Source organism: Electrona antarctica, assembly GCF_951216825.1.
Source record: "Electrona antarctica genome assembly, chromosome: 8".
NCBI classification, from domain to species: Eukaryota; Metazoa; Chordata; class Actinopteri; order Myctophiformes; family Myctophidae; genus Electrona; species Electrona antarctica.
Window position 1 is genome coordinate 24,890,070 of NC_136789.1, and position 12,325 is coordinate 24,902,394.

The 12,325-nt window shown below is 39.9% G+C and overlaps 1 protein-coding gene across 2 annotated transcripts; it reads right to left on the bottom strand.

Annotated features, from left to right (window-relative positions):
- Nucleotides 1-888: 888 nt before the first annotated feature.
- nufip2 (nuclear FMR1 interacting protein 2) lies at nucleotides 889-9,997 on the bottom strand. 2 transcript variants are annotated; one of them, XM_079508130.1, is made up of 4 exons: nucleotides 9,453-9,997; nucleotides 6,077-7,720; nucleotides 5,253-5,285; nucleotides 889-4,642 (listed from the first exon to the last, which is right to left on the bottom strand). In XM_079508130.1, the coding sequence occupies exons 1-4, from the start codon at nucleotides 9,631-9,633 to the stop codon at nucleotides 4,590-4,592; spliced, it is 1,911 nt and encodes a 636-aa protein (XP_079364256.1). In that variant the 5' UTR covers nucleotides 9,634-9,997; the 3' UTR covers nucleotides 889-4,589. The 2 variants fall into 2 exon arrangements, with proteins under 2 accessions (XP_079364256.1, XP_079364257.1); XM_079508131.1 differs by lacking the exon at nucleotides 9,453-9,997 and adding an exon at nucleotides 8,952-9,063.
- Nucleotides 9,998-12,325: the final 2,328 nt, after the last annotated feature.

Genomic DNA, 12,325 nt, shown 5'->3' on the forward strand with positions numbered 1-12,325 from the left:
CTGTTAAGACGCACAATGCTCTTGGTTATGCCCCATGTTTGTAAGTGTAAATACTGTACCTCTCAGGTGCCATAGAGGAAAATTAAAAAGTACCCCCCCCCCCCCCCCCAAAAAAAGAAAAAAGTACAAGAGAAAGTCTTCCCCAGAGGCAAACACAGCAGTAAGAGGGACAGTTTTAAAATGAAGCACAAACACCAAGTCCAGCATTTCCCTTTACAGACAATTGATTACTGGATGAAGCAGCAGCACTTTAGGTATTAGTTTTGCTCTCCAATAATTTCTCCTTGCTCATACCATAAGTCATATCACACTCATGAAACGACATTCAGCTGCTACAGTATTGGCGACTCAAAGATCCTCCCATGCCCTGCAGATTGTCACAAAGCTGGGCATCACGTCGCCTGTCTGTGCGTGGGCCATAAAGTAAAGTAGCTGAATATCTGAGTTGTGTGTACCTTTGGCGAAAGCAGATTTAGAGTTGTCAAACTGTAAGTTCATACCCCATAACTCACTCTCCTTACAATATAATTAACAATACACAGGGGGGCGGGGGGGCAATGCATTAACAGGAACTTTCTTGGTGTACAGTTTTCCCATTACTTCAGCATGACTATGAGGAAAATAGTTAAAAGTAATTTGTATAAAAATTGTTGAAAAAAGTAGCATTTACCATCAGCTTCAAATATATTAATATTGATGCTATATGGGGAAAATAGGTCTACTTCAGTCTTGATCAACAACTAAAGTCTAAAACTGTATGATCAAAAATGAGACATCGTAATTCTCCCTATCATAATCCTCTGAAATAAAGTAGTTTGATACTAATTGTGCATCTATGGATAAATTAAGTGACAATTCAAAAATAAACTTAGTATTTAAAAACATACACAAAGTTAAAATATGTATTGTTAAATCAGTTCAAATTAAAATGTGCTACCTCTGACCTTAACTTGACGATGGACTGGCATGTCTACACATCAGCAAGCAGTTCTCACAAAAATCAGTCCCATTCAAAGTGATTTTGGCTTTCGGTCACACAATTTTCAAGCCATAACAGTTAAAAATCTAGCAAACATCTAAAACGCACATTGCTTTCAACTACTTCCATGTCAGTTAAAGAAATAAAGACAGCTGTAAGAAAATTTGACTAGCAAACATTACAGGGAAGGAAACAAAAAAAAATACATGGCACGGATATATGCTGGAAGCAGTTTTTAAACAATCAAAATCGCTGTAAAAGTATATTTATCACACAGGCACCTGAACATGAAACAGATTTTTCTTTTAAAATAAGGGGAACTTGCATATAATAGGAAGAACTCACTATGCACACACCCAAAAACATGGCCGAATGACCAAACTCATTCAAAACCCAGAGGCCTGCTTCAGCATCCTTGAGGTGATTGCACATCCTGAGGGGGAGGAGAAAACAAAGAATCCACATGTTCAAGCACACCAACACCCCCCCATCATTGTATTACCGTATACTCCACTATCAAGAGCCAGTTTTTGGTTTTGCAGGCTACGTACAATGTTAAATAATGTCTATCTTTTCATTAATGCATATTCAGTATAGCCTTGATGCTGTATTAAGTGCCTTAAAATATGAGGAGCCTTGGTGCAGGTGGTGTGTGACATCTGATTTCCCTGTAGCCAGGACAATCCTCAAAACAAAAAAACTAAAACTTGGAAGAAAAACAAAACAAAACAGCTCAAAGGCCATTCACCATAAGACAAAAGTTAAAACTCACATACCGATTTTGACCACCCTGTTTTACATTTAGAAGCACATAGAACTGTTCACTGTCCACTCAGATGCAATTTATAGTTTGAGACCGGTTCAATGCATTGCACTGTATATTTTGACATTTAGGTTATGGGAGCCTGATTGAGTCACTTTGTCTATCGAGCATGGGCATTCAGAAAAGAACACAATGCCAGTATTTATGCCAGATTTTCGGCTATCGTTAAAAACACACAAAGTATAAATATTAATGGACAACATGCATTCAGAAACACCTTATTGACCAGGTAAGACCATTTTGTTCTCATCTGAAAAGACAGTCACGCAATGTACAATGGAACAAAAACACACGGCATAAATCATAGACGGCTACCAAGGCTTAGCCAGAGGGAAGTAAAAGGTCAAAGTTGTACAAAACATAATTGTTAATTGCAATTATGTCTTACTGTTCCCTCCCTGTGTTTAATACAAGTTGTGACATGGCCTAATCATCGAGCATAAGAACTAGACTTGAAAGCTCAGAGCTAGATTGTAGCCGCTTGATAAAATAAGACTTGCTACACCATAAAAAATGACAACTGAATCATCACAAACTGCAAGATTATGTTCAATTCAAGGAAATCAATGCAGAGAAATGTGCTTCACTAAGTGAAATTCGTAGGCTTACAGCTTACAATGATCAATTGCAAGCCATGACAACTTTCATCAAATGAAATAATTTGGTGTTCTGTTACAGCATATGATATTATACAACAGGACTCCAATTAAGCATTTAAACCATTTTAAATTTGGGCACATAACATGACAGGGACCATTTGGCAGGGAAGAAAAGAAAAAGAAAATATTTAACATAGTCATGGCTTTATCAACACTACCTGAGTTACATTTAATAGTTCTGTATTTATCTTTTTTCTGAAAAGTAACAGCCCAGAGCCATTCTTTCGAGGAGTTTCTCATCAGTACATATAGATCTCTCTTGTAATTAAAAGATAAAAGTAATTAGTTTACATAAAGTGCTATTAATCCACCAAATCACATATTCTAGACGAAGGAAACTTGAATAATTATCGTCCTTAGCCGACAACCAATCCTGGAGAGTGTATTAACATAATGCCATGGCCGGCCAATTAGCATGTTGCGTAATTTGGGCTCCCTAGACTTGTATAGAACTTTTGAAAAAGCCTCATCTACAAAACTGATTTCACAATATTTAAACTATGCAAGAGTTTATGTAATTGATGGGATCACATCATCTTAACCTGTTGGGACACAGAAATATGCCAATTAAGTACTACAGGCAAAAACTGCATTTTGTGATGTTTTTGAGGTCCCATATAACCCATTTCACAAGCTATAGGGACTGCATGGTGTTATTGCACACTTGTTTGCAAACTAAGAATATCCACAGTATAACATAATGCGTAGTACTATTTATCTTCACATTTTAACACAATATGACAAAGTGGCTAGTCAGGGACCCTGGATTAGTATTGCAAATGTGTTTTACTGTTATCTTTGTATGGTAATGAACAGTGACCTTCTGATTTTCTCATCTCCACCAGTAAACATGCAAGAAATACAATGCCATACAGTTGAAGAATGCTGAGTTAGCAAAAGATATAGTAAAACGGGTTTTGAAAAAAAAAAAAGGAAAAAAAAAGACTTGGGAACAAATGTAAATTAACCATTTTTCTAATGGAGAAAATGTAGCAAAAATAATTTGCATGGACATCCTGAGTCTTCCTTTGAGAAAAATAAATGCTCAAAAACACAGAATACCACTTATGATAGTCCAAGTGGTGTTCTGTGCTTTCGTCACTTTCACCATATCCCTAAACTCACATTATTCACATAATATAATGATTCATGTCATATGATACGGTATGCTGTATGAATCTGAATGTAAGAATAGGTTGAACGAACCATATATCATTTGATCACATGAAATGTATGGAGTTTTAAAGGATAAGAGTAAAAGACTTTGATGAAGACAAACCATAACCCGATTCTAAAAGTGTTAGTACAACCAGTATGGAACAACAGAAATGAAGGAGCGTGGCTTTCGTTCACAACGGGCACTTCTGTTTTCTGTGCTCTGGGGTCCTTATGCAGCATAGATCACACTGCAATGCATGTAGGACAAATAGTGTCATGAGAGAGAGAGCAGAGCAAGCAGTTATTTACTGGGCATTCTAATTTCCTCCATGTAATTAAGACAAATGTTGTCCCTCACTGGATAGGGCCTGACAATACCGCTCAACTTTTCACTCAATTCGCAGTTTAACAAGACTGCCAACCATTCAGTTTCACAAGTTCAAGGCATTCTTTTCTCGTCTTTTGTGATGATTTCGAATTTGCACACAGATGCTGTGGAAATTTTAAAATATATCTACAAGGAACAAATTGAATGCATGGAGAAACAAAATGATTGAGGCAGCCTACAGTCACACTGACAGTTGCCACAGTTCAATGGACAACAGGATAAAGGCTTGGGAGGTGCAGTCCAACACCTCCTTTGAGATACTCCCAATATTTGTAAAGAGCTATGACACAGTATGTCTATCACAGCACAGTGTCACTAGTGTCCATTCATATAATTTGGAGAGGCACCACATAACTCCTGCACACTTCTTTCGAGTATGTGTTTCTGAATTAAGTCCAACGATGATGCCCCCAAAAGGTCCATCATTTCACCCAATGTCCAAAACTAAATCCATTATGACACACAAATGTCTTATTTCTCACAGTCACCGTCTCACAAAGTTATCCAACAGGATCATGACATCCGTGGTAGAGAACTGCAGCACCCAGGAGAGGAGGTTAGTACTGTGGGCAATCTACCTCCTCACTGATTAGGTCCATCCTTGGTCTCATCATAAACCACTACTCTTTTTGGATCTAGAGCACAGGAAAGAAAGATTACATGATTAGATAAGTTGAGACTTATCACCCAAAGACAAACTTGTATATGCTTTTTAAATCCATTTGGCAATCCCCCAGTGTCCAGGTACCACAGCTTTTGGCTTTTCTGTTAACTTTGCATAAAATACTAGCAGTAATGGTAAACCTCTTTGTCAAACTTTTACTGATTGACAAATGGATGAAACTCTTCCATTTCAATTTGTTTCTAACACATTCAAGGACATTTCTTAGTAGCGACTTGTGCCATTGAATGTGTGGTGAGGAGATAAACAAATTGACTTGATGTCAATATTTACTTGATTAAATAGAATATATTATAAACTGTCAACATTTCCTAAACCAGGCAGCAGTTACAAGGTTTATTACACATAATTACTACATTATGAGTCGATTAGATTACTTGTACAATATATATATATATGATTCTTGAACTTTCAGTCTTATGTTTTTCGGATCTCTTCAAAATCAGTGCTGACCCGTTTCTTTTTATATATCCTTTCACATTTTGTTTGTCAGTACAATTGGCACTTTTGTAATGTCACACCTAAATATTTATTCTAAATGTAAACCAGTCAATATAATTTACCTTGTTTTTTCAAGTTGAAAATGTATTCCATTTCTGTCGAAGAAAAAAATGAAGAGTATTAGATCAAGAAACAAAACAGCCAGCACATACAAACTTTCAGGCTACACATTAGGGCTGGGCGATAGGACTTCAAATAAATATCACGATTAATGAACAATTATATTTAAAAAGAGTGAAAATGGCAGATCTAGAGAGTTTGTAGAACTCTCTAGAGTTTGTACGCCACCATTGTACAACAAAGTTCAGGATTAAGTGGTTAAAGGTACTTAGTTAGCATAAGTGATCCAAAAAGAACACAAAAGAAACACAATATATTTTTATAGCAATCATCGCTATAGTGTCATCCAGCTCGTAGTGCCAATTATGCCAATATAAAGCTGATAAATGGGTATTCTCTCCTGATTGGTTGAAAATACCCCTCACCTGAAAATGCATTCTCTGTTCATTAAAGAGCTAAGAGATGGGGGTTATTGAACAAACACACTAGCAATGGTTCCTACCATCAGAATATAGGGCTTTAGTTTAATCTTTTAACAAAACAAAAAATAAGTTGAAAATATAATTTACCACACCTACTTATCAATTTAGTAAATTAGAAAACTATTATAATTTGTAGTATAAAGTGAATTTGTTAATATATAAGATATATTTAAAAAAAACTACACAAAATAAACCTGATCCAATTAACCTACATGAGCAAGATCAAGTTGGTTATCGATTATAAATGTCGGTTTCTATACATTTTCGGTTAAATGCCCAGCCCTATTACAAATCAAATTGCCATTAATAGAAAAATGATGAAGAGATAAGCTGATGAAAGTTACCTTTAGTGTGATAAGTGACAGCAGCTTTAACATCGAAGGAACCCCAGCTACACCTTCTATCAAGGATTTTTGAATGGGCCTGCTCTTTAGATGAGCCAAATGACAAGGTGGGCAGTAGACCCTGCACATGCTTAGCACCATTGTCTTTACCGGGGACCAACACAGAGCAACCTGGACTCTTGGCCTCCACTTTTGTTTTATCCTGGCCGCGTAGATGTGTCTTCGTTTCGTCCTCAGCCACTGCACAAACACTGGGGACACAAGTCCTTTTCTCTGGGTCTTGAGCCAATGGCTCTGGGATTGATGAGCTATAGTCAAGGCATGGCTGGGCAACCTGGGCTGATACAGGGGAACACTCTCCGTGAAATGTGACCACAGTAGGTTTATCCTCCACATTAAGTTTCCCATTTCCTCCTTCTGCGGCACCCAAGCTGGGCTCATTGATGAAGGAAAGCCCCCACTGATTCTGGAAGATATCGCCCAAGGCTTTCTGATTTGTCTGAGCAGCCGGTGCATCAAGTTGGCGAGCACTAGGGAGCACAGGTTGCATATTTAAAGGGTAAATTAAAAGAGTACACTTTCTAGGCTCATAAGCTTCTGCATCCACAGCACTGGTTGTCGAGCTACAGTTACTGTCCAAAGGAGATGCTACATTCTCACCACTTGGGAGAGAAGGGGCTGGTGGAATACTACTAGCAGCAGGGGCAAAGAAGGTACCCATTGATGGGCAGCTGTTTCCATTACCAGAAACAGGACCATTAGTAAAGCTAGCTGAGGTGATCGTTTTCATAGCCGACATGGGGACCTGTGACAGTCTAACAGGCGGAGGCAGTGCCTCAGCTCCACCTTGGGCTTTGTTGAGGTTCTCCTTTACTTTACTTGCATAACTGATCTTGGGCACAGTTTTAGCACTGCTATTGTCCACAGGAAATACTGGAGGGGGCTTGAACAAAGTCCATGAGTCCTCTTTTGAAGAGGAAAGCTTTGCTTTGTGCCTTTCCTCAAATTTCTTACCAAACGTGCCTACAGGTTTGCCATCCGAGTTTTTCCTCTGAGATTCACCCATTGGCATCTCAGTGGTAACCACCCGTCTAGTTGAAGAGTGAACTTCTACTTTATGGCCAGCCCTGAAGCCATCCAGTCTTGAATTTACTCCCTTCTCTGTTGTATCTGGATTAAAAGTCCCAGAATCATGGGTTGCATGTCCCTGCTGCATGTCCTTCTCCTTTTCAATACTCATATTCTCAATGTGCTTAATGTTGTTACATCTGGCCTTGCGTTTCTTAGGAGTAGTATATCCACCTTCGGAGCCACTGCCATCATTGTCCAGCGACTGCTTGCTTGAATAACCATTTGTAATGAAGCCACAGTTTACAATGCCATTTTGAAGCAATATAGGGTCTTTCTTATCCACTGACTGACCCTCAGTGTGATGCAAATCCAGGGCCTTTTCCTTGTCATGTTTTAGGTCCATATTCTTCTTATGGTCCAAACCTTTGCTGCTCACTTTTGGAGCAGTTGTGTACAGCTTTTGTGTTGACTTCTGCTTCACGTTTGTATTTATGTGTCTGTTACCATTGCTGCTGGAGGGAAACGACATAGCAACAGTATCCTCTTCCTCACCGATGTTTATTTTTCTATTACCTGAAAGGGAAGTACAATCAGGTTAAAATCCATTGTGGGAATAGTTAAAGCACTGTCAACTCTACATTCATGCCATTCATTACCCTCTCCTGCCATTTTAGGGATTGCTGCATAGCCAAGCCAATGACTGTTGCATAGTTGAGTAGGTATGAACTCTAGGTTCTAGAGTTAAATTTCCATTTTAACTCGCTAATTACATGTAGTTTCTTTTCTAGTTAATAAAAGAAAATGTATATCTGCTGTTGTATAGTTTCAGTTTGTATCTTAAAGGAAAAGTGCACTACAACAAACTAAAACATTACTCATGTGATTTTTTTATTTTGCCTTATGTAAGCGTCTTTGCTTATTATACCTGTAGCCTACATAACCTCAAATCATAGCATGCCCAGGCTGTTGGGGAAACCTCGATACGTTTGTGTCCTAACTAAATCATACAGAGCAGGCGATTTTTATTAGCAAAATTATTCTTATCTGGGTGAACAGAAAGCATTGATTGATCAGTGTTGGCCTAAGCGTGTCATTTGAAGCAGCCATACTGGGAGCTGTTCGCGTGATTCCTGGCTGACAGCACAACATGCAACAGGCCCACCCGGAAAAAAAAACATAGATAGCATTAGCAATAGCCTATGACAACTACCAGACCAATCACCAAGTTTTCCAACTTTGACACTGCAAATCGTTCATGTGTGGCATAAGAGGGAACTAGCACATCGATTGATACAAATGGAAGACAACCAATGCATCTGTATCGAGTTTAAAAACGGTTAACAAGCGTGACGGCCGGGAAATATCTATGCTAGCTGTGCAGGTTAACTTTAGCATTAGCTTACAATAATATTCTAACATGGCCGACAGGAAATGCATCCACGGAACATTCCAGTGGAGCCGGCATGTTTTCGTAAAACTCTACACAAGGTCCAATGCAAAAAAAACAATCTTTAGCTACACGTCGTCGAGCACACACGGGACCGCAGGGTTCTCGTGCAGGCCATCGTTCACACCGTAGAAAGCACACGTTAAACGGCTGGTTGAAACCCGGCGCACACAAGGTCAATCCCCGATATGTCAAACCAACCACCACACCAACTGTCACGCAACGTCACCTAAACGAGCGTTAGCTTAACTTTATTGTCGCGGTCTGTTGGAATCGATTTGGGCCTCGAGTCCCCTCACCGTCAGTAACATGCGTCGTTATCTCAGCCCATAGACTGTAAAAATCTAGCGTACACACCTTCAACTGCGATGGAGTTATAACGCTTAGTTAACGTACTTCTTCGGTCGTCGCGAGCGACCATCTCATTTAGCTCGACCAAAAAACATGGATGCCCTGGCCCCGTGCCCCCCCATCTCCAACTGAAAAAATTGTCGACGCAACTCTCAACGTTGCATTCGGTTTAAAAATAACAGCAATAACTACTTGTATTTTTGTCGAGCGAAAGAAACGCTCGCGTGACTACGTGTACGCAAAATTAGCCGCGAGTTAGCTTAGCTAAAGCCTCTTGGTTGCACTTCGCCCGTACGAGGGCGTCGCGCGGCGAATATAAGACGCTCTATAAGCTCACTGCGCGCCGCGTAAGCGACGCACTGTGAGCTTGTGGATCTGCCATTTGTCGCCGAGTTAGCTAAAAAATGCTAGCCCCCCGTCTGGTCTGTCTGCTGTGTGGCTGACTGACATTAGCTGACTAAGGCTAGCATGAACGATGTAATGTAAGCTAACTTTTCCTCCCCTAACCTGTTTTCTTCTTCGTCGTCGCTTCCTGGTGCTGGTACTGGATGTTGTGGCTCTGGTCATGTTTTATTAAAGGTGTGTGTTGAGTAGAGGGGTTGTCTGTGTCGTCTCCTTGGCGCTGGTGGTGTCCCTGTCTCTCGGTGTGTGGTGGAGCCCGCAGCAGATCTTTGGGCTGTTCCTCCATTGAAGTGTGGAAGGTTCTTCTTGTCCAGATTCACAGAACAGTCCAATCAGTGCCAGTGGAAAACGGAAGCTATTTGAAGCTCTGGAAACGTCAGCAGTAAAGGTCTAAAAAAACGATACTATTTTGGGTGGTCACCAGCCACCACCGCCGCGCCACCAACACTCCTATGTGTTGCATTTAAGGTGTAGCTATTCCGAGAAGAATATGTTATGGCACCGTTAAAATACGTGGGAGAAAACGGCGAAAAATAATATGTCATCCGCTCACGAAATGGAACAGTGTTGTTGTTTTTTACGTGTTGACCAGCCGCCCGGAAAGGTTTGCAGACTGGACGATAACACGGGTGGGGTTTGGTTCGGTGAAATGTAATCATATGACCAATGGAGCTGCCACGTCTCCATGCGGGGGACACTATCTGGGGTGGGGGTGGGGGGAGAAGTGCCCCGCAGAGGCAGATTTTTATTTTTTTAGAAAACTAATTTTATATATTCTCAAATAAATATTTGATTGTATTTTTTTGTATTATTTATGTTAAAGGAGTATAGCAAAAACTAAAAAGTGGGCAAAGAAATCAAGAGTTTAACATGAATGTAGGCCTACCGGTACTTTCATTGTGATGTAATACAGACGTTTATTGTCAAATGGATGGATGATATGAAGGAAGTATAGTGTTCTAAACGTTTCTGAAACCATGCAGGCCTTGGACGCGCAGATATAACACAAAACTTGTAAAGAAGTTTGATTGGATTCATTGGAAATAATGTTGGAATGGGACGAGATGAGGCATGTGTGGATTCGTTGATGTGTCACGTGACGTAATCACTGACATAAGTCCCCATGTGCAACATGACTACTGTCATTATGCCCAATTGCCCATAATAATATTATAGGTCAAATTTGACCTAAACCCAAACCGGCCTGAACCAGGGCTGCCAACATGTGAGAATCTTGGGGATATTTTTGGGTGTGGTAGTAGATAGTTTGATACTTGTATCAGGCTTGCCTTACTAGCATTGGAAAATGATGGGTACAGCCATTAAAATACAAATAATTTGATGACTGAAGCCCCAAGACACATCTTTAGCCATTCATGATTTAAGTGAACATCTCTCTATGATTGCATGCACTGCCCATGGGGTCCTCCTTTTTTTTTAACATAGTAGATGTAAGTTATTGTGTTCTGGTGAATTTTAGGAGTTTGATGCCAAATCCAGGAGGGATGACAATGCAGGAGTCCGCGTCCTGCCGGAGATATGGTCGAATTGCAGGAGACTCCTGCGGGATCCAGGAGTGTTGGCAGCCCTGCCCTGTGGCGTGATCAAGGCATTCACTCTGCTGGATCAATAAAGTGCTTATTCCTATACACTTATGTTAACGATCTCATGAGGCAGCAATTCGGACAAACAAGCAATTATTATATTATTCCAGTGATCTATATTCTAATCTACACCATTGGTAGGCTATTTGCCTGAGAGAAAATCTGTGTGTAGTAGACTACCTTATCAAGAACTACATCTATGTGCCTGTTCCTAAAACATGTACATGCAAAGTGCAGGACAACAGGGGGCACTAATGTTACACGTAGGAAACCTGGGACAACGTCTCATCCTTTCCAGATATGAGACCTCACCCAACACAGGCATTAAGCATAGATTACTCAGACTAAATCAACTTTGGTGATCCTAATCATTATAGAATTGTATACAGTACCCAAAAGGCAGCTAAACATTGTCTATAACAGATGAGAACTGCAATTTGTTAATAGAAAATTCAGAATTTGTATGGGAGGTTGTATGAGGCATACAAGCCCTAAATAAACTACTGTACAGTATAGGCTACAGTACATATCATTGACTATAACAAAATTCACCAAATGAAAACTGGATTCTGAGCTTCCATTCTCCCTGTGTGGTTTCTCCAGCTAATTCAGAAGGAAATAATTCCTAAAACATAATAATAATAATAATAATCAACTGGTAGTTTCCATGAATAACAAACTCATCCATTTTTGTAATAAGTTGATGGTATATGGACCAAAAGAAAATAAGTCACACAGGTGACTGGATTTCATTTGAACACAACTTTACTTCAGCCATCTCAGCTAGCGTGCAATTTAAAAGTCCCTTAACAGTCTTGTTAAATAGAAACACTTAACTCATAGTATTATGAACAGGAATAGCAATTAGGACAACCCTTTCCCATTGTTCCCCTTGTTCCCATTATTATTACCTGAGACACATTGATTAAAAACGTACATACACACACGTATGGCATATGCGCGCTGTGTAGTAGCTACACAAAAACCTACTCAAGAGTCTCTGTCTTCTTTTCACTTCATGGCTCTGAGTCATATAGTAAGTGGAGTGTACTGTAAACTCTAGACTTTAAAGCCTAGTGCGAAAGAAAGTGCAGATCCATCCCCGCCACGCTGGGTTGCTTACCCAGGGCTGTGTCAGTTTGGGGTGCAGCAGCCAGAGGAATAGTTTGTATGACAGATATGACAGTGTTCGCGTTGGTGGCAACCCCTATAGGCAGAAGTGATTGATTTGTGGCTTTTGCTAAATGGCCCCTCAAGCAAATATTTGAAGCCAAAATGCAATATGTAGGCAAATGGGCGGAGCCGGCAGACCTAATGGTGAGTTGCATCATGATCCAATGATTCTTTTTTTATTGTACGATTTAGGGTTCAAGA

Coding starts and splice junctions, on each gene's coding strand:
- nufip2 (XM_079508130.1), bottom strand. CDS start 9,633: ATGGAGGAACAGCCCAAAGATCTGCTGCGGGCTCCACCACACACCGAG. Junction 7,721..9,452: donor GACGACGAAGAAGAAAACAG/GTTAGGGGAGGA, acceptor CTTCCCTTTCAG/GTAATAGAAAAATAAACATC. Junction 4,643..5,252: donor TTTCAACTTGAAAAAACAAG/GTAAATTATATT, acceptor CCTGTGCTCTAG/ATCCAAAAAGAGTAGTGGTT.